Genomic DNA, 27,954 nt, shown 5'->3' with positions numbered 1-27,954 from the left:
ATGGACGCCCCGGCCGGCGACGCTTCAACCCCCGTTTCGCCTCGCCCGCCTCCGCCTCCTCGCAATCATCCTCCTCCTCCTCCTCCTCCTCCTCCTCCCCCTCCCTCCTCCTCCTCCACCGCTTCTCTCATTCCCCGCCCTGGCTTCGGTCGCATCGGCACCCCCGCTCCCATCTTTGCCAATCACTACCGCGTCAAGTTCGATCCAAAGATCCTCTACCACTACGACGTGAGTCCGAATTCGCCCCTCTCGCCTCTGTTGTAATTTGTTGCTGCAATGCTCAAGCTCTGGCGCATAAAAAGTGTTGCACGAACGTGGAATGTTGATGCGATTCTTGCTTTGCTGGAATGCTGAAGCTCGTAATCAGTACCACGCCTGCATAAAAAGTAACATGGAATGTCGATGCGATTCTTGTTTGCTGCAATGCTGAAGCTCATAATCATCACGCCTGCGGCAGAGTCGACGTTGCAGAAACATGGAATGTCGTTGCAATCAACCACCAGACTCGCGACGCCATATAACCGATTGCATGGCGCTGCTCCTTTAGCCTGTAGCTCGCCAATACTGGTTTCAATTAGCACTGACAGCAAAGAGATCGCTTTTGCATCTTTGCTTGGGTTCGAAGCAGTGTGGCGCGTTTCATAGCTCACCTGCTCGAGCTATAACTGTATTGTCTTCTGTCTTGTGCAGGTAACCATAACTCCGGAGGTTCCAAGAGGCCTGAATCGTGCAGTGCTCGAGGAATTTGTCAAACTTTATGGCGCAGAAAAGTTGAGGAACGCAAGAATAGCTTACGATGGCCAAAGGGCCCTATATACCGCCAAGGCGGCTGCGAGTGAGATCATTGAGGCGGAAGTGGAGCTGCCGGAAACGGATGGCACGGGTCCCAGGAGGTCTGCTTTCGTTTATCGAAATCTAGGAGCAAACCAGATGATATTCGCTTTGCTTTTAGCCAAGAATTTGATGAATCGATTTTCGGGTGAATGTTGTGCATTCGCTCATTCAGGTCGATGATATCATCGGTTTGTGAAATCCAGGCGCAATCGGAAATTCAAAGTCGCACTCCGAGAAGCCTCGCGGCCCAACTTGTTCCATTTGGCGGATTTTCTAGCTGGGAAACAGAAGACAATTCCCCAGGACTCCCTCCAAGCCCTCGACATTGTTCTACGAGAGGCTGCTGTGAAGTTGTAAGTACTCGACTCCGCATGATTCTGGCTCTTCATGAGATTTGCTTATATTCAAAGCGGACGACGAATCGGGTTGTTCGTCGTTTTATGTTCTATTGATGGAAAAATACGTCGCACCACCCCAAATTGCATGGCGTCTTACGTTGTTAATTATCGGTTGATGCAGCTTCATACCCAGGGGAAGGTCATTTTTTGGAATCTCTTTCGGAGTGACCAGCTTGGGAGATGGTGTTGCCGCATGCAGGGGATTCTACCAATCCATCCGTCCCGCACAGGACGGGCTGTTATCGCTAAACTTAGGTTCGTGCACGAACTCTGATAAGTTTCTGTAGTTTGCAAAAAAGCTTGGAAACAAAACCTTACGGCAATGTTTACGGTTCTATTTCAGACATCGCAGCTGCTCCTTTCTATAAACCACTGCGCCTCCCAGACTTTTTGGCAGAAGTATTTCGTATGGATGTCCGGGACCTTCAACGTGAACTTTCTAGGCCCGATGCTCGAGGTGACACTAATCGCGTGAAGGTGAGCTAATTGTGGGGTGGGAGGGAGGCGTACATATGTTCTTTGAGGTGGTAACCGATTGTGTAAAGCTGAGACCTTGAGGACAGAGAGGATGTTTGTAAGGCAATATAGATGTTTTATAGTTCTATGTGAATTGTGGCGATGCTGCGATGGCATTTATCTAATGACCACTCAGTGATGGGAGTCTAAGGGCAGTGGGGGTAAGAGATGTTCAGAAATTTAGCTGTTGCAATTGATTGAACTATGTTATCTTGCAATCTAACGTGACGTCAATGTGATCAGACTAAAAAGCTGTTGAAAAATGTTCGGGTCGAGACCGTACATTCAGTGAAGCGCAAATACCGCATTCAAACCATATCTGACCAGCCGTTAAGCATGTTAACGTAAGACGTGATACAGTCGGGGTGAATTTTGATGTTTTATACTACCTCACTTAACATTTTTGACACTTGGTTTGACTCATTTTGGTGGAGTCGATTGGATGAGGAAAAATTGCCAATCGTTGAGACGGAGTGGAAACATTTTATCGACACCTTAGCTGCTCGTCATCTTACATGTTTTATTTTACACCTTTTCTTTCTGTGCATCTGAACAGGTTTGACATGAATGGGGAGCGTGTATCCGTTGTGGATTATTTTGCACAGACGTACAAGTACAGGATTCTCTATCCTGAGCTTCCTGCAATCGAGTCTGGTACAAAGGACAAGAAGCGGTATCTCCCTATGGAGGTGCATGGATGCTTTTCAGCATTTTTTGGCCCAAAAAATGGACGTTTCTATTTATCTTATCTCTGGAAATCTTTAGTTCCTGCAGAAAATGTCTGGTAGTATTCTCAAGCGGTTTTTCAACCTGTTGATGAATCCTCAAAAGTTCATTTGATCTGCAGGTCTGTCAAATTGTGGCTGGACAACCATACATGAGGCAAATGAATGAGACACAACGAAGTGCACTTCTAACTGCCACGTGTGTCCATCCTAACGAAAGAAAGGCAACGACTGAACAGGTCAAATTTCAAGCCCCCTCTAATCCAGGAGTTGAGCAAAACATGCCTTGGGTTCATTTCTTTGTAAATCTAAGCACACTACAGGTCTGTGTTTCTCCAAAACGAAGCAACGTAATGACTGATATTTCACCTTACATAAACTCCAGTCTGTGGGGAACCAAATTTGCGTAGCGTCCAATTTAATCTTAGGCACAAGTCTGCTTGCAATTTCATACGTTGAAATTTGGAGACTAATCTTATGGATGTATACTGTACCATTAAAATTTGGAACCATGCCAGATGATCTGGACTGGTGAGAACATACTTCTAGCTACTCTCTTTTCAATATTTTGAAAGGTTGAATATATATTTAAGCTAGATATAAAAATCTGAGCTGGAAATGAAAACTGAAGCATTTCTTGGAGTACTCACTATAAACTTTTACTTTCCTTGCAATCGAAGCATGGCTTTCTGATGAATGGTGCCTAAGTGATACTATATTCCTAGTAATTAAGACGTTTACTAGGCCACAGCAGCTGTAACAGTAGGGCTGTTTGTATATAATACAAACTGAGAGTCAGACAAAACAAATGGGACCTTATCAATGGGTTCAATTTAAGAGCTTATACAAATTGTTTGCAATGTCCGAGCCAACCAAGAGCGGCATGAGAAGTAAATTGGACAAGAATGAGTCAGATACAATTGTTTAGGTTAGTTTATTCTGATAATGAGTTTGAGCTCCGCTGATTACCATCCACAGTAATGGAAGATTGCTCTCAGATCTGAAGGATATCTCAAGAATATGGCTCACCTGGTAGTAGCTTCAAGTCCTCAAAAGGGACACTCCTACCATTGTGGTGGGAAAATGAATGGCGTGATGCCTCTCCCTACAAAAACGGCCTTTGTCTCAAGCTACTCTACTTCTTTCTGTTCTTTCTGTTCAAAATATATATCTTCCATCCCCGCATCCTTTCCTCGTTGCACTACTGATGGAAGAGCATTTGTGGCATGTAAGGAAATCTTGAGAGCCACTATAACTTCACACTTAAATGCTTCTTGTGAGCTTAAGCCATCAAAAGTATGTAGATGCATATGCACACACATGCGTGCACGTACAAAGTTTATTCATATTAGTACTTTGGTTATCATTGCTTTGCACTTGTCTCTTCACTTCCAGCTTTTCCATTTTCTTTCCATTCTGTTCCTGTGCCTTCATGTGGTATCAGAGCTAGCTTTCCTCAAGGAATGAGGGGGCCTTGAAGCTCACCTCAGATCTATGGAGAGGCTAGCTCCTCCACTCCCTCTCGTCGTGAGCTCCTCTTGTAGCTACTCGTGATTTCCGCTTCTCCTTAGCCTCTCCTTGAGGTGATGATCTTCATCAACGTGGAGCTGCACACCTACCTTCCATTGCTGTGTATGAAGGGGAGCGAAAGCAAAGGGTTCTGTAATGATTTGACGACCTGATTCTAGGAGTGTTGCTATTCACATGTCTGCAAGTTCTTGCTATTGCATGTGTACCACGGAACGGTTTGCATGAAGCGCTTGGCAGCATTCAACGATTTCATGTATTTGAGGCTTTGAAGAAGCATTTTTTAGGGCCCATTGCAAGAGGCTTCTCCGGTTGCTCAATTGGACCATAGAGACGTCTACGATTACAGAGGTGTTTTGTCAAAGGCTTCAAGTAGTTTTGGATGCAAAATTCAGCTACAACCTCTACTCCTTCCATGACTATGTTTGCCCTCTATTCAACTAGCTGAAGAAATGTTCTAGCTTTTCCTGAGCAAGTTCATTGCCATATCTCCAGCAAACGAGCAAGACGTGTTACTTCTAATACCTATGCTACACTGAAGTTTGTTTTCTGAAGATCTGCAGAGACAATTTCTCCTATCAAGTGCTCAGTTCTCTTACGCAGCTATGAATTATGAGTTTCTTAGTTTGGACTATACGGCCATTCAATTCAGGAGGCAGTATTGAGCAGTAGCACCAGATGGAATCGGTATGTGTTTGGCTCGTCACAGATTCTTTGTTTCAGCGACTAATGAAAGTGTGACATATCGGACATTGCCAGTCCGGCAAAGGAGAGACCACAGAGGATTAGCTGTTTTGATTCAAATTGAAGCCTATATAGTATGTAAAATTTTGGGGCTTTTCTATTTCTTGTCATCCCTTGGCATACTTGAAGCCTCTGCTATGTAAATCTTTTGGGGATTCGCAAAATCCATGTAAAATCATCATTTATTTGTATTTTGTATTTGGTGATTTTGCTACCTTAAGCAAAATTAACCCCCATTGAGGCTTCTTTTCGACATCTGGTGATTCTCCGACCGACATTTTGAGTCAGCATGTGAGTGCTCCATGTGGCTGCCCCATGGACTTCACCGACATCTTTATTGGGGCATTCCTGCTTAGTGCTTCATCGACATCTTCATCGACACACAGCAATGGACACTCGTATGTGCCGCTAGCTGCTTGGAGGACATCTCTTTCTCAAAGAGATCTATATTTATTCTACAGCTTGATGTACTTGGGTTCTTTGCCTTGGGTAGTCTCCCAAAATTTGATGTATTGAGTTTTGGTTTTATTGAGTCAATAAAGGTACTCTGCCTTGGATAGTCCTCCTAAAATGATGTATTTGTGTCTTGTTTTTTTATTTGTGTGGCATCCTACCATGTCCTGTATGAAGCCAGGGGGGAATGTACTGTGGGAGCCATGTATTGGCTTTGATAGGATCTCATTTTGCTCTAGTTGTCTAGACCTCTGAGTTGTTCATGCATCCATGCATGATGGGTCTCTGAGCCATGCTTCATGAGCCTCTGAGTCCATTGTACCATGCTCACTAGCCTCTGAGCCATGCCCACTTGCCTCTGAGATTGTATGGCAACAATGTCTAGTTCTGACTTGGAGATTAGAAGTCCGTATTTGTCATGTTCTGTTCTTGGTTCCATTCTAGTAGTCCCTCACCTTGCCTTCATCGGGGGGTGTTAGAACATGAAGTCAAAGTGAGTGTTCTAGGTGGTCTACGTGTGGTTTTCTAGTCTAGTGAGTCCTAGACATGCCACATGTCATATTGGGATATGTCCCATAAACAGGTGTCTTTTTAGAGTCTAGTGTCACACTATATAGTGTTGTACTTGTCTATTGTCTATTATATCAGTCAACATCAAGCTATCTATTCATGTGAGTACTTTGGTTATCATTGCTTTGCACTTGTCTCTTCACTTCCAGCTTTTCCATTCCGTTCCTGTGCCTTCATAACATACCTGCTTTTCCTTTCTACTTAATTTTTTTTTCTAACACAAATAACCTCTCACTTTCTCATATTTAGACAATTGTTGTTTTTCCATCTTTTGATGGACTAAAGCCATGCACATTTTATCACAATTTTGAGAGTGGAACTAAAGTGCGTGCTTATGGGTAAAACATTCGAAAGCATCCACTAGACTTTTCAATTTTAAGAGCTTTATATCGATCATTTATTACTGATACCACCACGGTGGTAAGAAGACAGAAGCCATAGAGTTCTTTGAATTTACCAAGTTAATTTGTTAAAAAATAATGATATCAAGTTCTTAAAACATTTGGAAAAATAGAAGTACCTTCCTTTGATTCTATTGCTAGTTTCAGAGATGAGAGCTGCCAAGGAACTAACAACACTGTGTTAAGTAGACACAAACCATAGAATTGATAAAGTTAACCAAGCTGCAAGTTTTTTTTTTTTTAAGATTGTTTTGATTTTGTATTTTGAGCAGATAGCAAAAGACTTAGTAAAGGCATCCTACGGTATAATCGAAGAGTTTGGGGTGAAAATTAACAGCCTTATGACCAAAATCCCAGCAAGGGTCTTACCTGCTCCACGAGTGAGTGTTTTTTGTCAGCTGATGTCTAGTGCACCGTCTCTTTTTACAAAGATGATGAACCTGTGCTGGTTTAATTGTTGTAGATTCTTTATCAGAGTATGGAGGAAAATCCACGAGAAGGTCGTTGGAATATGAGGGGAAAGGTATACCTTGCAATTGTCTCAGAAAAAAGTACTAGCATTAAAGAGTGGGAAAAGTACAAGGATTCAAGAATTTTCGTGCTTGTGCAACCCTTCCTTGAGATTGTGATAGGTTCTTTTGTTTAGTTCCCATCCATCTGGTAGTGGCATTGATTTAAATTCTTGCTCTGCTTCACCACATTGTTCATGCAGCGAATTTTTGAAGGATGCAGAATTGCGAGATGGTCCTTGATTAACTTTTCACATAATCTTCATGATCGAGCCGTACAGGATTTCTGCGACAGACTCCCTCAGGAGTGTGAGATTTATGGTTTGGTGAGGTCCTTTTTTAATGCACGGGTATCTCATATTGACCAGAAATATAGTAGAAGTTTTTCACCAAGTTGTTTTACAGGATTGACTTCTCACAAACTCTGCAGATGATGAGTCCTCAAATGGCAGTTCCCTGGATCAATGCAAGAAACGATGGTGTTGAGAGAACTATCAAGAACCTCTACAATGCATGTAGACAGAATTTGAATAAAGATTTGGAGCTCGTCATCTGTGTCATGCCTCAGTCTGACAATAAGTCCATTTATGGTTTAATACATCCTTCCCTGTGAAACTTTCAGAACTTTCTTTGATAGTTACAAGCTAAATATGGTTTTGTGGTTCATAACACCATTTGAATTATCACTATACATATTATATTTTCTTTTGCAGCTGCTGTGAAGCGAACATGTGAAATAGAACTGGGCTTGGTGACTCAATGTTGCTTGTCGGATCACATTCGAAAGTGCAATCCACAATATATTGCAAATGTTATCTTGAAGATTAATGCCAAGGTCGTTTATCTTACTTTCAACTCTCGGCACATAATCAACTGATGCATACTTGACAAAGTCTTTCTTCCATGGACCTGGTAAAACATTTGCTGATTGGAAACGCTACTGCATTTTATGGTCAGCTTGGGGGGTACAATGCTTTGCTCACAGATGAAATGAGGAAGAAATTACCCCTTATATCTGATGTTCCCACTATTATAATTGGGGCTGACGTATCACACCCCCGAGTTGGAGATGACTACAGCCCATCAATATGTGCGGTACGTTGGCCTTAAAAAAGCATATAATATTATCAAAATTTTTGGTTCGGAAAGGTTTTTCAATGCTTTGTCTTCCTGGATAAAACAATTTAGGTTTGCAGCGTCCACTTGTCACCTAAGAAGCTAATAGCTGGTGCTTTGTGTAAGATGGTTATGTATATGCATGACACATGTGGGCGTGTGTAAGAATCACTCTTCTTACTAGTTGCTGCTTTTAAAGATCCCCTCTTGCTCTTCTTTCCCCTCCCCCTCTTCCTCTTTCTCCTTTTCTTCTATCATTTTGTTCTTCAAAACTTACATTTCATTTTCACTTTTGTAATGTTGCATGTATTAAAGCATTTTGAAATCATGTACATAGGTTGCTTTATGATTATTGTGGATAATTTGAAATAGATTGCGGCAAGCATGGACTGGCCATATTTCTCGAAGTATCAAGCTCTTGCATGGAGTCAGCGCCAGCGTGCAGAATTGTTGGAAGATCTATTCTGGGTAAAAGAAGATGGACAGGGTCTGAAGCAATCTGGTGGGATTCTGAAGTGAGTCCTTCCATACGACAATCATATTTTGCAATGGCACATGAAATATGCCCCTCAACATCCGACACAGTCTAGTACTTATCTATTCTAACGGAGTCTCATTTGAAACATAAAAAAGAAAGTAAATGATAATCCTGGCTATCATGTCTAAATAGAGTAGCCTTGAGTCTTGACTTGTGCACACAGTTCCTTGACTTACCTGACAATCCAGGGAATTGCTTTCTTCATTTAAAGACAAATGCGGAGAGAAGCCACAGAGAATCATATACTACAGGTATTTATCTGAAAGTTCTACATGTACTCCTTTAATGTTGCAATTATGGTCACAATAAGAGGGTGAATCTTCACAAGCACAGCCATTCCTTTGAATACTGCTATTGGGCACCCCTTTCCCCAAGTATGTGTTTATGCAATCAGCATCCACATATATAGATGCCTACACACAGTTATGTGTTTGTACATGTCCTCATCTGTGTGACTGTTGGGAATGCTGAAGTCTAGAGAAAAAACCAACATGAAGTCCTAATGCAAATGTGAATAACGACCATTGACTGAACGTAGAAAGAAAACATGTTGGAATACACGTAATCACATATCTCTAGTGCAAGATGTAAGATTAGACACCATGTTAGAATAACAATGACCTTGTATCTATCACACAAGTCAGCTAAATGTTGCAGCTTTGTCAACATTCCACACCCCCAATCTCAGTTCAACACATGTGAACACAAGTAGATAGAAAGCACTTCAGATCTGGATAGAATACACTCAAATGTGCAGCCAAAATGAACATTTATAAACGCATAAGACAAATACAAAACTGAGCCAAGTATGTATCAAAAATTTAATGTACAGCTGCTATGGTAAGGTACCAATACCGGATTTTTATGCTGCACCACATCTAATGTACCTAGTTGTTAGAGTATCTACACATGGGACAGATTAGGAAAAGTAAATCTCCCTTTGATGCTCTAGTGCTATTGAAGCACAGGGAAGGAAGTTGGAGAATGTGCGTGAACTATTAAAACTTGAACAAAGTTACAATCAAGAACCGTAGGGACTCGGGAGTTGCCTATTTTATGAAGATCAAGCTTTTTACTAGCTATCATCAGATACACATACTTGAGGAAGATGTCTATAAGATGAGATTTTGAACTACATATGAACATTATGAGTTTTTAGTACTCCCTTTAGACTCACGAATGCTCTTGCAACCTTCTAGCATATGATGAACAATATCTTTCGTGAATATCTGGAAGTTAGTGAGGGGACTATTCAAACTAACTGTTCCTTTGACGAGCATCTTTAAGGAATGCAAACTTTAGTTCAATAGTCATATCTCCTAGAATAATAAGCTTGATGAGGCTTTTTAGACTCTCAAGGTTGAGGTAAAAGGAGCACCTATATTGGCTTTATTGGTTCCTTACTGATCATTTGTGATCAAGACAAATGCTAGTGATTTTGCGGTAGGTACAATCTTATTCTAGGAGAACCGACTTGTAGCTTTTGAGAGTAAAAAAGCTAGTCGACACTCAAGTTCATTTGCCTACTCAAGAGAAAAAATTGTGTACGGTTATTTATGCATTGAAAACCTAGAGACATTATCTATATGGAGCCAAGTTTGTTGTATTGATGGATGATGAGTCTATCAAATAGACATATGAAAGGCATGAGTTCGAGGGGAATGAAGGTGGATTAAATTGATGCAAGATTTTGACATGGAAATTGGATATCCGAAGGGCTTGAACAAGATTACAAATGTTTTGAGTCGCATTGGTGAGGTAACCTCTTGGAGTTTTATTGAGATAGTAGCTGACCTTAATGATTATGTAGAATTGACAATCATTTTGGTTGTTATTGGCAGTAGGTCTAGATAAGGAGCTTCACATAAATAGACTAAGACTTAGGTATCACATGATCTATTTAGGTGGTGGGTGGTCAATTCTACATTCAGAATGGCTTGCTATTTTGAAAAGGATAGGTCTGCATTCCTAGTGACACAGAGGTTAGGAGAAAGATCTTACATGAATGTCACGACACTTGGTAAGAAAGACGTTTTATTGGCCTAAGGCAAAGGCTAAGACGATTGACTATGTGCCTAAAATACGAGCAGCGTTGATTAAATAAGACAAAGCACCTTAGGGCTGAAGGATTGTTGCATTCTCTAGACATCCCTAGAAGTAAGTGGGAGAGTCTTTCCAAGGACTTCATTGTAGGATTACCATGAACCTAGCAAGGGCATGATGCTATTTGGGTTGTGGTGAATAGATTGACAAAGATGGCTAGATTTTTAGTTACAAAAACAACCATAACTGAGTTGGATCATTAGGTTGTTGAGCTATATATGGAGTGTATGAGTTGCCATGTGACATATTAGTGAAAGAGATCAAAGTTTTATGGACACTTTTGGCAGAAAATATTTAAGAGACTGATCATCTTGAGTCTGATGGAAAGATAAATTAGGTCTTGGAAGATATGCTAAGGGCATACGTCTCCAAGAGACCAACTGATAACGACATGCCATTACATATTTGCAGGCCAAAGCATCCGCATAGTGTGAGGAGTTGCCTACCCATATGGGTGATTTCTGCGGCATATTTTGATGTCCTTTTCCAACCTCTTCTTTGTTCATTGTCCTCTTCCATTCTTCCATCCATATGGGGTCTCTCCCCTCAGTTGTTATGATGCTTGGCATTGACCTTGTTCGTGCATTAGATTCCCTTGCAAGAATAATTGTATTCCCTTTACAGAACTTGGCTATATCATCCCCTAAATGCATGAGGGGGTCTTCACGGGATATGTGGCTGTTATTTTTGTAGATGAGTGATGGCGAGGGTACAAAATAGCATGCTGCCAGTTAATATTACCCTCCTTTGCCACTACTTCTAACCACATGTATTGTATATGTGGGTCTCCGTTTACAACTTTTACTGTTTTCTCCCATATTATTCTGATGTAGCATGCTATCCCACCAAATAGTCGTCCTCCTATATGTGTTTTTGCTTTCCGGGATTCTCGAATCTAAAACCCTTGCTCTCATATTGGGATTATAAAGTCTAAAACCCTTGCTCTCAGTATTATACCCAACAAAATGGATTTCATACCCTTATCATCTAGCTTTGATCCTTGTTGTTCTAGAACCAAAGCATATGCCAGGAATCCAAACACTCTAAAATGACCGACCTTAGGCTTATCCCATAAAATGCCTGAAAAGGTCCAATGCCTTTGTAGGACATCTATTTTGGATGTAATTGGTTGTAGTTACAACCTCCCACAAAATTCCTTTGATGATTTCTTATGCTTGAGCATGCATTGTGTGATCTCCATAAGTGACTTGTTTCTCCTCTTTGCAACCCCATTTTTTTGTGGTGTGTAAGGCACTGTCATATGATACGTAATCCCATGTTCTAAGAAATATGCCTTGAAAGCATGTGACATGTACTCCCCTCCTCTATCACTTTTGGGTGTTTGATTGTAGAACTTGTTTGATTCTTGACCAAAGTCTTGAATTCACGATACCAATGAAAATCCTCAGACTTTCTTTTCAATAGAAAACCATGTGAATTGAGAATTCATCGATGAAGGTGAAAAAATATTTGGGACCTTGATGTGTGGCTATCTCCATGGGTCTGCAAACATCACTATGCACGAGCAACAAGGCATTTGATGCAACTTGCCAAGAACACACCCTTCTCAAAATTCTGAACTGAGATGCCATAATTTTGGCATTCCCTCAACCATATTGTGATTGAGCAAGTCAAACTTCTATGATTGACATGACCAAAACGAGCATTCAAAGAACACTTTGAGATGAATTTGACACAGTCATAGCATGTTGTACAAGAGGTTTTGCATCAGGCTTTTAAAGACCGCCATCATACGTTCGAGTGGCAAGCAATGCATACCCTTCCCTGGATCATTAATTCTGCATTGATCATCTTGAAGTTCCACCAACATGTGTTGATCATGATCTATAGATGGAACTGAATCAGATGTTTTCTGAAATTTGGAGCATACCATACATCACAGATATATTGAGCCTTGCCATTGGCCAAAAGAACGGGAACATTTCCCACCGCCGTGATGTCCTGAGAAGTATCATTAGCACATATAACCTGTCTACCATAAACAGGTTTGATGCTATCAAACCAATCATGTGCTTTGAAGCACCAGTCTAAACACCAAGTATCAGTGACAGCAAAAGAGGCATCATGTGTAATATCCACAGAATTTGCATGTAAGTCCCCTGAGAGAGATCTCCTCAATGGTAGCGAATAAAAAATCCTTGTCATCCTGCACAAATTGAGCCTGTGGTTGAGAAGTGCAACAAAATTATTGCTGGAATTGCCTTGTCTGCTTTGCTCATTTGTTATTCTCTTCTGACATTCTGCAATAAAGTGACCAGGCTACTTGCAGTAATTGCATCTTTTCTTTCTTACCTTTGCAGATTTTTGAGCTTTTGAATCACTTTTGTTTTGTTTGGCGTTGTTTCTCAGAAAAATTTCCTTGCCGTAGGTAGCACGTGCTTGCTCCTTGTGACGGAAGGCATGAGAAAACTTGGAGATTCTTTCCTCTTCTAGCAACAACCACCCTACCACAGCTCATCAAATGAGATATAATCTTTTCTTAGGGGAATACTCAAACAAGTGACAAATACTTCATAAGAGGGAGCCAAACTGTTGAGACCAACTTTTTGTTCTCAATGGCCTCATCAATGCTTCCAAGCTAATCTCTCAAATCTGGAATTTTGTCACATGCACCGTTATGGTCTAATCAGCGTCTTAAGCTCCTTGAGTTAATTGGTTTCAGCGTCTTAAGCTCTTTGAGTTAATTGGTTAAGGCAATGCCCCATGCCTCATTCTTGACATGATATATACTCAGTGAATTTGTTCCATGCATCCTTGACATGATTGCATGATTTGATATTTTTCATGATTTGTCTCTTGACTGACAACGCAATCAAAGACAAAGCTTGGGCATTCTTGTGCTCAAATCTTCATCGGTCCTTTATGAGAGGGGAAGATGAACCTATAGATAAGGCATGACTACTTGCCATGCTGGAGCAAGAAACCGCACTTCATCCCAACAATATCTCACAGCATAAAAGACAACCAGGAATAGTTGGACCCATCCAACTTATCATCCTCGATCAATGTCCAAAATTGTCTAAAAGAGACATTCACTAGCAAGAGCAATGGCTCTAATATCAAAACAAGACACAAGAGTGTAGACCATATAGAAAGCTCCACTGAATAGTTTCACAATGAAAGTACAACTCTTGGGTTATATATGAATTCTAGATACGAAGAAGTAAGATAGACTATAATAATTAAACTAAAGGGGTAATGATATGGTGGGAAAAGGGTTTTCATGGGAAAAATTAATTTCCCATGCTAAATGTCATAATGATTTTTAACACTATGCATTTTGTGTCACATAACCCTACAAATGCTTCACAAATTCGGTTTCCCATAAAACTACTAAGCTCAATTGCTCATGGGATTTGTGGTTAAAAAAAAGAGACAAAAATGTGGGGGACCACATGCCACCTTGGCATTGAATCCCGCTATTGAGCCCTAGGTCATGAAGGGGGAGTGGAATAGTCTAGTGATCCCTTTCCAAACGATCCTCGCCTGTCTACTGTCCCACAAGCAATGTTGAATAGACTCTTAATAGAAAAGGCGACAAATACATCTTCAATTAGAAAAAGACGACCCTTCCCTAGTTGGGACATCCTGTTCCTTGGCTGCTCCCACTGTCCGCCATGCCCGCCTTCTCCCTGTACCCTTCCGCCTCTGTCGCCTCTGCCTCCTCTCTGCCTCTTCCTCCTCTCCGTCCCTCCGCCTTCGCTTTCACCTCCTCTCTGCCCTTCTACCTCCGCCTCTGTGCCCGCTCCTCTGTGTCTCCTCTCTGGCCATCCCCCACCTCCACCTCCTCTTCGCCTTCTCCCCCGCCTACATCCCGCCTCCACCTCCTTCTCCCTCCCCGCCTCCACTTCACTGCCATCTCGCCCCATCCCGCCTTCACCTCCCTCCCCGTCTCCACCTCCGTCTCTGCCCTTACCTCCATCTTTACGACACATACACTGAGTCCATCTAGGAGTGCAACATCCTGGATAGCATCTTCACATTCTGGGAGGTAGTGGATTGGTCCAAGGAGGAGTCACAGCCATTGGTCATCCTCCTCTTGGATTTTGAAAAGACCTACGATAGGGTGAAATGGTCTTTTCTGGAGGATGTACTATGCAGAGATTCAGTTTCTCAGACAATGGATCAAAGAATTTCTGTGCTTTATGCGGGGAGCTCTAGCCAGATGCTTATCGGAGGACACATGGGCGAGGCCTTTCCTCTCTCTTGCTCAGTCCACCCCCTCGCTCCCTTTCTCTTCTTGTTTATGGCGGAGGCTTTGGGCTACTACTTGAGATCGGGTTGAGGCTTCCAATCAGGCAGGAGGAGGAGCTGCTGGACTCTGAGTTTGCAGATGACACGGCCTTGTATGTAGAGGGCACCTGGCTATCTACTGTGACGCCTCGGGTGCGTGGATCAATTGGACAAAATCCATAAGTTTCTTCACAATCTCTGAGGAGACACATGAGATTAGAGAGTGGGAAGCGACTTTGGCTTTAGATGGATACTGCGGGGCCAAACAGTGAGATACCTCGGATGTCAGGTTGATATTGATATTACAGTAGAGCAGCAGATCGCCTCGGTCCTTGAGAGTGTTTGGCATAAGTTTCTATACTGGAGCTCGATCAAACTATCCCTAGCGGGCTGTGCCTTAGTGGGAAACCAAGTCCTTCTTGCCACGGCCTGGTATATCGCCTCTTGCTAGTCATTTCACAGAGGGTGCATTGGGCAACTTCGACGGTTGGTTCGGAACTTCTTTTGGGCAAGTTTGGACGGCACGAGGAATACTAGAGCCCGGGTCGCTTGGCAGACGGTGATCATGTCACATGGCTCTAGGAGGCTTGGGTATCATTGATTCGGAGATGCAGAGCAGATCCCTCTTGGGCAAGTTGGTTGTTCGTGGCCTCATCCCAGGTGCAGAGCCTTGGAAGCTCCTCTTATAGTGAGGGCTTCTCGGGAACACCACACACATTGGGAGGCAGTGGCAGCATTCACACAGATGGATCTTCTCAAAGGACCCTTATGGGGCTCAGGTTCCCCCTTGATGAGGAGCCTCCATAGAATCTGGCAGAGATAAGCAGGGGATCTCATTCATACTCAGCCTTGATATAGAGGAGTTCGAGCGTGAACCCTTGTTTGGCACCCAGAGATTAGAGATTAGAGAGAGGTATGCTCAGGCAAAGGACTCACATTGGATGAGCACATTGGGACAGTGGACCGGCCGGCTCCTTTGGTAGATGGAGAAGATTACCCATGGAGGTAGAGGTGAGGCTTGGCGCCTTAGCACATTTGTGAGAGCCAGAGCAACGAATGGATGAGTCCTGGTGGGAGGGACTTTGCGTATGGATGGACAACAGATGGTTGGGCCAGTTTTCTCGGACTAGTATTTCCTTGAGGATGATGATGCAGTGAGGCAGCATGCAGCCCGATTTTTATCATGTAGGATCTAGACGCCTACTCCAGGCACTCACTGAGAGAGACCCAGAGATGAATGGAAGTCTAGATGGGATTCATTGGCAGATGATCAGAGTGGTGGGACGTATGTGGAAGGAGTGGCACATTGACCCTCCCAGTATTTCAAGGCAGGATGCCCTCAGATGGCACCTCTGGCTTTGGGAGGGTAGGTCCTTGAGGGAGGTCTAGTGGGATCTGGGGGAGTGGTTTTGGTCCTCCAGTGGTGGCCTTGCTGAGCAGGTGGATGAGGTGCCCTTCTTTTCCTACACCACACGGATTGGCAGGAGGCTTCACATGGACTCTTCGATGTGGACTCCTTTGAGGGAGAGGCATTGGGTGGCCCAAAGAGTGCCCCGGGATGTCCGTTCTAGGTTTTGGATGCGGTTATGGTCCAGTTTACGGCCAAGAAAGATCTACTTCTTCTGGCTGGCCCCCCATGGAGGCTTGCCGATTGGCCTGTGGTTGGAGCAGATGCAGGTGGAGGGGCAGTGTCGTTGTTGTTCTATTGGTTTTTTGGAGACGATCCCTCACTGCCTTTGGAGATGTCGTAGCGCAGCGAGAATTTGGATGGGAGCCCTCAAGATTATGACCCGTATGCAGAGTCTTTTAAGAGACTACACTTGGGGGACGGTGGCTTGATTGACTGAGGGAGGACACGCGTTCCAGATTGATGAGATCTCCCCAGCGTACCAGATATAAGGTCAAAGCATTCAGAGGATAGAGCTCCATGAGACAGTCCCTCCTGATAGCTCCTCCTCCTAAGGATAGCATATGGGAGGTAGTAGTCAGTATTATTGCGCGGAACATTTGGGTTGGTTGCTGCAGTCTGGTGATGGGTGAGCACCCGATTCCACTCTCGGCTACCTTGGTTGTCATCTTGCAGGATATCATCTACACCCTCCACTCCACCTGGGAGCGTGGGACCCCAAGCTCTAGGGTGGCTGTCGCAAGGCATGCTCGATTTTGCAAGGCTTGGCTTGTAGGAGTTTTTTACATTTTCACTCTGCGAGGGATTCGCTGGTTGTATAGTCCCCCCACCTGGCTATTATCCCCAGTACCAGAGATCCCCTAGGCAGTGGGCTGGGTTTCTTTGGAATAGGCCGGTTTTTCTTTCGGCTTTTCCCAGTTTTTTCCATACTAAGCACCTTCAGGGCTGCTGTTTTGTACGAAGTCTTTCAAGCATTAATAGAAGGTTCTTTTCTTTTCCCCCCCTTCCAAAAAAAAAAAAAAAAGAGTTGAATTCGTCTTGAACCTAGATTTCCACTGATTCATTGCAATCCCTTTGTTAATAGAAAAGAGTGATTTTCCTATTTTTGGGGGATTTTTAGAGTTTCTTCCAAAAAAAGATTGCAAAGCATTAGAAATCTGAAAATCCTTTCGAGCTTCTTGTCTTTGAGGCTAAGATGAAACTTCTTGGCATTATTGACCATGTATAGAAAGAAGGGAGAGCACTTCTCTTAGTGCCCTGCACCAATCCATTCCCATTCCTCAGGATTCCACAACAAGTACTTTATGGGGACAATTCGATAGAATCAAATCCTCCATGAACCCAAGGAAATGTGAGCTCGATTGGGATCTAGATACAATCCTGAAGTCGTGAAGCAATGCTCCACATGACCTACGACCCTGATAGGTTAAAATGGAAAATGCATAGGGATATTTTCTGTACATCTCGACAGCCTGTTGTTACGTCAACTATGATACCGTGACATCGGTATAACGGGGAAACCACGAGGGCTTGACAATACTTACCTATGTGGCTAATAGGGTCTAGGGGGAAATCCTAGGTCTAGGCAATTAATGGAAGGGTGCATTAGTTGAACCTAAAGTTAATGATAAGGTCCACTTGGACACATGGCACCATGAGGGATGGCCACTTGGCAGGTATTGGGCTAGGAGGGAGGATTCTAGAGGGGGCCAAAAAAAGAAAGAAGATTGAGGAGGCTCCAAGAGAGAGGAATCCGTGGTCGGGTGGATCAGAGAATGCGCAGAAGCCCTCGAGGTCTTGTATCATTGGTATCAGAGCTAGAGTTTGACGATTTATGCAGCGCGGGCTGTTACAAATTGACGAAGGTGGAGGTGGTGACTTGAGTCTTGAGAGACCGCACACGGCATAAATGAAGCAGAAGAATTTGAACGTTACCTTGAGGCTTGCCAGATACGGATTTGCATAATTAAAGAGTCGTGCGACCTACAATAGCAGTTAAATGGCGCAGTAGTAATTCAATGTCGCAGCAGCAGTCCCGGACGAAGGGCTTTGGAGAACTACGGACGATTATGCACTCAAAGAGTGTTGACACCGTGGAGAACTAATAGCCTATAGTATTTAAAAGAATCACAAGAGTCTGAGAACACCATCGCACTGCGCAGACCATCGCAATCATACAGCCATTGAAACTCGAGAAGGTCGTCATGCCAGACTACTTATCAATGTGAGAGCAAGAGCTGCAAGACAGGCAGGAATTCAGAGTAGAGGAAGCGGAAATGGCATGAACGAGCTTGCAAATGGTAGCGCAAATCATTGCGCAAATCGTCTGTTTGTCGACCTGCACGTTACACAGACAGACAAGGCTTAAGGCTTTGTAAAAGCCACGTCATACAACGAGACTTGCCACATCATCTAAAGGTCATAGACCTTTGTAAAATCCATGTCACCATAGTCTTTTTACCCCTCTCCACAGTTTAAGACCTCCCCTCTTTTTCCAAAGGATAAGGACCTTTTCACCCCTTTCTCTCTTTCAAGATCCTAAGGTTCTCCAACCTTTAGCCTCGCCGATATCAAGTAAAAGACCAAGGAGTTCGAGATTCAAAAAAGAGAAAGAGCGGAATTGAAAGGCGAGTTCGTGAATCAAAGAAAGCAAGACGACGAATCCAACGCCTCAAACAAATACCAGGAAAGTGGGCATCACATTTTTCTATCTGATATAAAGCGCTTTGCTTTACATTTTTTGGAAAATATACATTTTTAAAACGACAACTCCAGAAAGGGATGGTATGATTAGGGAGGCCGAGGAAAGGGCTAGAAAGGGAAAGGCAATAGTTAGAGAGAAAATACATGAGGAGGTACAAACTGAAACTCAAGAGGATAATGTAGAAATGGAGGATATTGATTATGGTGATTATGGAATTCCGTATGCAAAATTCACTAAACTTGAAACTCGAATGCGAAATATAGAAACACAGTTAGGGGTTATCAATGAAACATTAGAACCCTAGCTGAAGCTATAACTAAGATAGCCAATTCTCAATCGGTATCTATTACTGAAAAATCACTGATTCCTCCTAATCAAGTTGAGAGGTCTACCTCTCGACTTAGAGAAACCTCGAACATCCTTAAGGACTTAAAATCACCAATTTTCAATGGGGAAGAAAAGGAGCGTAATAAAGATGTGATTAATACGTTCTTGCAAAAATGGCAAGACTTTCATCGACTCAGGAATACACTTCCTGAAAATCAAGTCGTGGAAGCAAGTCTTTCCCTTGGAAATAAATCCTATAAATGGTGGATGAGCCTCAGGGAGAGTGATAAAATTCCTAGATATTGGACTGAGTTTGAACAAGCCTTCCTAAAAGAGTTTTTACCGAAAAATGAATTAGAAAGAGCGTGGGAGGCTTGGGACAATTGCATTATGGGTAAAAACACTCTAGTCCAGTACATAGAGGCACTCCTTAAGCTGAAGGGAATTGATGAATTCCAAAAGATAAGGGGTTTCGTGAGAGGTCTCAAAGACACTTATAAGGTTGAGGTGAAAAGAAATTCTCCAAAAACCTTTGAAGAAGCCATTAAGTATGCCCAAATATATGATGATACGATGGGGAAATTCAAAATTGGAACTTCGGAGCAAACAGGTTTTGTTCCAAAGTTCAATAAATTTTTCAATTTGAAAAGGAAGGGGCACTTTAAGAAGGAGGTTCCTCGGGCACCACCTAAGAAACCTCAAACACAAAATTATCCTCTCTTGAAAAAAGAGGATTATGAAAGGGCCAAGCAAGAAAATCTTTACTTTAAATGTCTGGGCAAAGACCATGCTGCTTGGAACTGTCCTAAAAATAAACCAACGGGAGCTAAAGCCCCAAATAAACCTCTACAAAAACAAGTGCATGCAGTGCAAGTGTTACCGCTTAATGGTACTGAAAAGTACACTGAGGTAGAGGTCTATCATGAGAATAGCACCCACATGTGCTGTCTATCATCGGCAATGTGGCAGCCCACCTTTGGTCCTCATGATTTAATGAGGATGCATGGAAAAATTAAGGGACAAAGAGTAAGAGTGATGGTTGATGATAGTGCAACACATAATTTCTTAAACTACTCATTAGTTAAGAAATTAAAATTGCCTGAGAGTCCCAGTGCCCATAAATATGTGGTCTCTTTGGCGAAGGGTAGTGATAAAAAAGTTTGGGACACCATGATATATGGTGTAAAGATGGATATTCAAGGCTATCATGATGCCTTGGATTTCCAAATCATGCATCTCGACCGAACAGATGTAGTGCTTGGTCGAGACTGGCTGTATAGTCTTGGGCATAGCTTACAGAGGAGTTATCTTAATAACTCCATTATGTTTGAAAAAGAGGGTAGAGTCTTTCAGATTCAAGGAGAACACAATGTGCCTAACTCTCCTCTTATTTGTTTGATGGAATTGGAATGACTACTACACCAAGAACAATGCGAGGTATATCTTTGTGAACTTACTTTTATAGGTGATTTTATGTCTTCTGCATCGGAAAGAAGTAATGTTGTTTTTTGTAATGTTAAAAAGTATAAATCTTCTTTCAATAATTTAATGTTTGAATTTAAAGATGTTTTTCCGCTTGACTTACCTGATGGTTTACCTCCTGAGAGAGAAGTAGATCATAAAATAGATTGAATTCCTGGATCTACCCCTATTTGTAAACCCCATATAGGCTTAGTCAAACGGAGGAACGTGAGGTCGAAAGACAGTTAACAGAATATCTTAGGAAGGGCCAAATCCAAACAAGTAGTTTACCTTGGTCTGCACCAGTTTTACTAGTTAAGAAAGGGATGGTACTATGCGTTTATGCATAGATTACCGAGCACTAAATAAAATCACCATTAAAAATAAGTATCCTATGCCTCGCATTGATGAGCTCTTTGATCAATTGCAAGGGGCAAAATACTTTACTAAAATTGATTTAAGATCAGGATATCATCAAGTACGAATTAGGGAAGAAGATTTCCCTAAGACATCATTTCGTACTAGGTACGGGCATTATCAATTTAAAGTAATGCCATTTGGATTAACAAATGCTCCAGCAACTTTCATGACACTTATGAATAGTGTCTTAAGACCATATCTAGGAAAATTTGCTGTGGTATTTCTAGACGATATCCTTATTTATAGTAAAACCAGAAAAAAACATTTGGAACATTTGTAAAAAGTGTCCCAATTGCTTAGAGATAATTCACTCTTTGCAAAAGAATCCAAATGTGAATTCTTTGCAAAAGAAGTGAAATACTTGGGACATATAATATTCCAAGAAGGGGTTCGTATGGACCTTGATAAAGTAAGGGCCATATTGGAATGGCCACATCCCACAAATCTAGAAGAATTACAGATATTCTTAGGTTTGTCAGGATTTTATAGGAGATTCATCCAAGATTATGCTAAGATTGCTGTTCCGATGACGGACCAGCTTAAGGGGAAGGGAAGCACCTTCATATGGGATGAACCTCAAAAGAGAAGTTTTGAAAAATTAAAGGTAGCTATAGCGGCAGCTCTCGTCTTAAAAGTAGTGGATCCCAATGAACCATTCATGGTGGAGACAGATGCCAATGATTTTGCTGTTGGGGCAGTACTTATACAAAAAGGTCGACCAGTAGCTTTTGAAAGCAAAAATCTAGATTGTGCCCAACGGAATTACTCGGCATATGAAAAAGAATTATATGCTATAGTCTATGCTTTTAAGAAGTGGAGGCAGTATTTATATGGTGCAAAATTTGAGATCATTTTTGATCAAGAAAGCATTAAATGGATTTGTAATCAGCCAGAGCTTAAAGGTAAAAAAGCTAGATGGGCTGAGTTAATGCAAGAGTTTGATATACAATTGACATATAGGAAAGGGAAGTTTAATGTGGTAGCAGACTCTCTTAGCCGAATGCCAATTGTTAATGAATTGAGTTTTACTCAATTTCAGAATGATTTCCTAGAGTCCTTAAAAGGGAAATGTGAATTTGATCCTCACTTCTCTGAAATATGGAAAGCAATTAAAAACAGGGATCCAACTAATCGAGAGGCTTTCACTGAGGAGTCGCATGGAAATGGCGACACACCATAGGTTGGTGATAAAGGACTCAAATGGAGAAAATATACTATTAAAGATGGCTACCTACTCTACAAAGGCAGAGTACGTGTCCCGGATAATAATGACATTAGGTGCCAAATTCTTTTTGAATGTCATGATAGTTCGAGTGCTGGAAACTCAGGAATTCAGAAGACATATGTACTTCTGAAAAGGCAATTCTTTTGGCCTGGAATAGGTAAGGACGTCCAAGATTATGCGTTGAAGTGCCAAAAATGCCAGGTTAATAAGGCTGAGCGCCTTAAGGTAGGAGGTCTCCTACACCCATTGGAGATTCCATCTGGCAAATGGGAAAGCATCTCCATGGATTTCATTGTGGGACTACCTAGAACACAGAGGGGGCACAACTCTGTGTGGGTAATTGTGGATCGGTTGACCAAGATGACTAATTTTATTCCTATCCATGAAGATGTTAAAACTCCAGAATTAGCTAGGCTATTTGTGGAGCATATCTATAGATTGTATGGGCTACCAGCCGGTATTGTTAGTGACCGGGATAGCAAGTTTAACAGCCATTTTTGGAGGGCTGTGTTTAAGAGGTTGGAAACTTCATTGAATATGAGCACTGCGGATCATCCACAGAGTGATGGTCAAACTGAAAGGGTCAATCAAATCATTGAGGATATGCTTCGAGCATATGTAAATAAATGGCAAACTAATTGGGAACAGTATTTGCCCATATTAGAATTTGCATATAACAGTGCCAAGCATTCAGCTACATGTTTTAGTCCATTCATGATGATGTATGGATTTCAACCTAGAGCCCCAATGACAGTGGGACTTGAAAAAGAGAAGGTTCAAGCGGCCAAAGACTTTCTTGAGGATATGAATCAAATGCTTAAGTTAGCTAAAGATAGCATAAGAAGAGCTCAAGATAGAGCACAAAGTTATGCAAACCCCCACTGTAGAAAGTTGGAGTTTAAAGTAAATGAGAAAGTCTACCTTAAGGTACCTGAATCTTCAAAATCTCTAAAAACAAGTAAATGTCCGAAGCTGTCTCCTAGGTATTGTGGACCATTCACAATACTTAAGAGAATTGGAGAACTTGCTTACAAATTAGCCTTACTTGAGGGATGTAGAGTACATCCAGTTTTTCATGTTAGTAGACTAAAAACACACAAGAATGCGACATACTATATGGAAAGAATGTCTAATTAAGTGGAAAGATAGATCTGAAGAGAGTTCAACATGGAAAAAGGTAAGCAATCTCCAGAGGAGGTTTCCCAATTTTGTTTTCGAGGACGTAAACAATTCTTAAGGGGGAGGGAATGTTACGTCAACTATGATACCGTGACATCAGTATAACGGGGAAACCACGAGGGCTTGACAGTACTTACCTATGTGGCTAATAGGGTCTAGGGGGAAATCCTAGGCCTAGGTAATTAATGGAAGGGTGCATTAGTTGAACCTAAAGAGGGGTTTAATGGTAAGGTCCACTTGGACACATGGCACCATGAGGGATGGCCACTTGGGAGGTATTGGGCTAGGAGGGAGGATTCTAGAGGGGGCCAAAAAAAGAAAGAAGGTTGAGGAGGCTTCAAGAGAGAGGAATCCGTGGTCGGGTGGATCAGAGAATGCGCAGAAGCCCTCGAGGATTCAAGTTTTGTATCACCTGTCCCCAAAATGGATATCAAAGACTAAGGCATCCTTTTCTATCCTCAAAATCCTATGACTTGAAGTGGAATCCTTGATCTTGTAAATGCCCCTAACCAAGTATACCGAGAAGGAGACCTGTCACATGGAAGAAGCCAATCCAAGGGTATGGGTGCATGAATCTGCCGGACTCTTGTGCACTTCCTATGAGGTGGCTTACTACTTTTATGATCATATGAAAGTCTTTTGAAGATATTCCAAGAACCTACCGAGGAGAAAGGACCTTCTCGCTGTCTAGAACACTGCATATAATGAGAAGTACCAAGTGGCTTGCCATGCTCATCGAATATACTATCATTCCATGTGACAGGTTGTCTTACCAATCTCTTCTTGAGAGGTAGGGGGAATTCTTTGAAGAGAACACGCTGAAGCTGACCTAATCTTTCACGATAGCAGCCATAAAAAGGGAGGTAGGACCTCCCTTCCATCTAGAACACTGCATATAATGAGAAGTACCAAGTGGCATGCCATGCTCATCGAATATACTATCATTCCACGTGATAGGTTGTCTTATTAGTCTCTTCCTGAGAGATAGGGGGAATTCTTCGAAGAGTACACCCTGAAGCTGGCCCAAGCTTATAGGATAGCAGCCATAAAAAGGGAGGAGGGAGTCCTGAGATGGGCTGAGGTGAAAATTTATACGATATTGTCCATCCATGAGAAGGGCTTATAATTCGAATGCAAAAAAAATTCCATGGTTCCTTTCTTGGCAAAAGAGCTCTAGCCACCATCTTACATAATAATGCTTTGCTGTGCAAGTTAGTTCTATTGCCTCCTTCCTTCGTGGGGAGAATCAAAGTCTCCCAAGCCACCCTGGCTCTGGTGTTTGCCGGATCATCTAGTCCACTCCAAATAAATTTTCTTTTAGGTATTTTTAGCTAAGTGATGCAATCCCTACAATGGCACCAACAAGAGCACATAAACCATGCCATGGCCAGCAAGACCTGGTTGACCGCCACCACCCTAGAAGCAAATAGGTTTTCTTGAGCTCCAAAAAAGGAGCTTCCTCTTGATCCTCTCCAACATTGGCATAAATTGTTGTGATGGAGAGATGCCTGCACCAACTTGGCAGTCCAAGTACTTGATAGATACACCCCTTTGGACCCAATTGAAACCAAAATCAGTCCTCTAAACTGGGGTGTCCTCATCATTGATCCAAAAGCCATTGGATTTGTTCCAGTTGATATGTGCACCTGGTGCAATACAAAACAAATCCAAGGCTTCCCTAAAAGATGTGAAGTTTTGTGTAGTGGCATTCCCAAAATCAGTCCTCTAAGCTGGGGTGTCCTCATCATTGATCCAAAAGCCATTGGATTTGTTCCAGTTGATATGTGCACCTGGTGCAATACAAAACAAATCCAAGGCTTCCCTAAAAGATGTGAAGTTTTGTGTAGTGGCATTCCCAAAAACAGCAGTATCATCAGCCACCCAATTATCCAAGAGTTCCTCACTAATGATGTCCACCCAATGATGTCCACATTGGATATTAAATATCTACTCATTGCTTTGGCCACAAGTAAGTACAAGAAGGGGTTGAGAGGGCATTAAGTACAAGAAGGGGGTGAGAGGGCATCCCTGGTGAATTGATATGGAATTCTGAAATCTCTCTTCCGCACTTGGCTGTGGCTATTTCTTCATATTTGGGTTTCATATATAACCTAGTTGCTGTACTTTTATCGTGGAACTATTCAATGGAGCTCTCCATATAGATTACACTCTTGTATCTTGTGACCAACTCGGTGCCTCTCCACAGTTCTAACATGCCCTGCATTACATGACAAGTCTTCTTTCACATGAATTTCTTTCTAGTTTGTATGTGAGCCCTAGACAACATCTTTCGCTTTTAATTCTCATGGATTGTGTGTGCACACACACACACACACACACACACACACACATATGCATGCATGCGTGTGTGTGTGTGTGTGTGTGTAGAGAGAGAGAGAGAAAGAGAGAGAGATTCCTGCATTACGTGACACGTCTTCTCTCACATGAATTTCTTTCTAGTTTGTATGTGAGCCCTAGATTATATCTTTTGCTTTGAATCCTCATGGATTGTGCGCACGCACACACACACACACACACACACACACACACACACACATATGCATGCATGTGTGTGCGTGTGTGTGGTGGGTTTTTACCTTGTATAAGGTTTCCCACGCAGTAATATATAGTATTACCACACACAAAAAATGTGTGTGTGTGTATAGAGAGAGAGAGAGAGAGTAAATTATAGTCTACGAAAGAATGAAAGGTCTGAGTCTAAAGAAACCAGAATCAATTAAGGACTGAGAGTCCAGCAAAACTAAATATAAGCTAAGGACTGAGAGTCCATCCTAGTGCTTATGTATTACATCAGTTATGGACTGAGTATCTCCACCTCTACGTTGGTGTCTTAGCAAATTTGAAATTTTTAATGAGAGCAATGGCTTCACGGTATACTTCCCACTTGCCATTCTTTCGAGATTCTCGTACTTTCTGAAGTTCATTAGCCTTTGTCTAAGAGAGAGAGAGAGAGAGAGAGGCACGAATTTCTGAATTGATTCTGTCTGGTATATGCCATTCTTGTTTCCAGAGATGGTGTTAGTGATGGGCAATTTGAAGCAGTTCTAAACCACGAGTTTGAATCCGTTAAGAAGGTAAATGCCATGATGTCTTAGAAAACCACATCTTAACTGCTTTTAGGTGAATGTTCCGGCTTATCTATTGTGCGCTACAGGTTGATTGTTAAAGCTTTGTATATCCTTGGATTGGTAGGCTTGTGAAGCCTTAGGATGGGGGACTCCATTTGACGAATCCAGAGCTGAAAAGAGACAACGTCAAACAGAAAATACCCCAAAAGTTACTTTTATTGTGGTTCAAAAGCGGCACCATACACGCTTTTTCCCAGCAGACAGAACATCCACAAGAAGTGGGAATATTGTTCCAGGTATAGTTACATTTCCAAATAGACTTGGAGAACTGGTTCCTTGGATAAGTCTCAAAATTCAAGGATTCAAAATTACAAAATAAAGTGGTGGCTTTTGCTTCTTCCAGGGACTGTTGTGGATACAATGATATGCAGCCCCAATCATTTTGATTTTTTCCTGTGCAGCCATGAAGGCATTAAGGTGACCTTATACCCATTAGTTTTTTATTTTGTGAGCTACTGGAATGATATGTGTCTGTATTAATGACAAAAATGTTACTGATCACATTGCATATTGATAGGGGACAAGTCGGCCCACACACTACCATGTTCTCAAGGATGAGAATGGATTTCCAGCTGATGCCATTCAGAAATTAACCAATGATCTCTGTTTCACGTAAGGGGCCAACATCCCTGTATTAATCTCTGTACCCACAAATGAGGACTTCAATATATCAATTGAGAAAATTTAGCATCCTTAGCCTTTACGTTCTGTATCTCTAGTGATCCAACAAGGATAACAGCTGTTGTGATTAAAACATATGAACTCTTTCAACTATGGTGCTTTGATTTGAAATGGTTGAACATATAAGCTTTGCTTCTATATAAGAAAACCTGCTGACTAAGTTTTTTCCATTTCTGGCTCAGTTTTGCCCAATTGCAAACACCTCTGAGTTTCGAAGCTCTAATAGGGAATGTTTCTTTCTAATGGATTAGGTGTAAATTTTCATATGGTACCTGCTAATATTTTCTATGAATCTCATATGACCTGTGTACAGATATGCGAGGTGTACTCGAGCAGTTTCGATTGGTGAGTGACTAGAGCTCCTTTTTTATGAAATTCACAGTTTTCCTATTTATTCAGCACATATTCCATTTGAATGCTGAATCTGGGGATATTTGTTGATGCTACAAGGGATTTTTCACTGCTGCTGCTCTAGGAATTCTGACCTTTGTTTGGTTGCACAGTTCCACCATGCTATTATGCCCATCTGGCAGCAACTAGAGCACGCCTATGGATTGGTTCTGAAACATCATCAGATTCAGGATCACATCATGACGGAAGTAGCTCTGTTGGTACGAGTGGAACAAGGACTAGCAGGGCAAGTGTTGGAGTTATGTCCAGGCCTTTGCCGGCTCTTCATGACCGGATTAAAGGAACCATGTTTTTCATTTAG

General features: G+C 42.1%; 1 protein-coding gene across 1 annotated transcript; it reads left to right on the top strand.

Moving 5' to 3' along the window:
* Positions 1 to 27,954, top strand: LOC147886264 (protein argonaute 10-like). Its single transcript, XM_087395074.1, has 22 exons — positions 1 to 228; positions 691 to 893; positions 1,038 to 1,187; positions 1,354 to 1,487; positions 1,576 to 1,709; positions 1,992 to 2,092; positions 2,305 to 2,437; positions 2,596 to 2,712; positions 6,441 to 6,548; positions 6,632 to 6,691; positions 6,881 to 7,003; positions 7,108 to 7,267; positions 7,391 to 7,512; positions 7,635 to 7,772; positions 8,166 to 8,308; positions 8,520 to 8,582; positions 26,444 to 26,507; positions 26,626 to 26,797; positions 26,905 to 26,978; positions 27,079 to 27,173; positions 27,556 to 27,587; positions 27,746 to 27,954. Exons 1-22 carry the CDS (start codon positions 1 to 3, stop codon positions 27,952 to 27,954), a joined length of 2,763 nt encoding a protein of 920 aa, XP_087251200.1.

The sequence above is a fragment of the Dipteris shenzhenensis genome, chromosome 24, assembly GCF_047967505.1.
Source record: "Dipteris shenzhenensis isolate YYH24624 ecotype China chromosome 24, Dip_SZ_1.0, whole genome shotgun sequence".
Classification (NCBI taxonomy): domain Eukaryota; kingdom Viridiplantae; phylum Streptophyta; class Polypodiopsida; order Gleicheniales; family Dipteridaceae; genus Dipteris; species Dipteris shenzhenensis.
The sequence above is the reverse complement of the archived record's forward strand: the minus strand, read 5'-3'. Positions and strand labels throughout refer to the sequence as shown.

Bases quoted from the DNA above. Each gene is read 5' to 3' on its own strand.
- LOC147886264 (XM_087395074.1), top strand. From the start codon at position 1: ATGGACGCCCCGGCCGGCGACGCTTCAACCCCCGTTTCGCCTCGCCCG. The intron at 894-1,037 runs GTCTGCTTTCGT...TGTGAAATCCAG, and splicing joins GATGGCACGGGTCCCAGGAG to GCGCAATCGGAAATTCAAAG. The intron at 7,268-7,390 runs GTTTAATACATC...TTTCTTTTGCAG, and splicing joins TGACAATAAGTCCATTTATG to CTGCTGTGAAGCGAACATGT.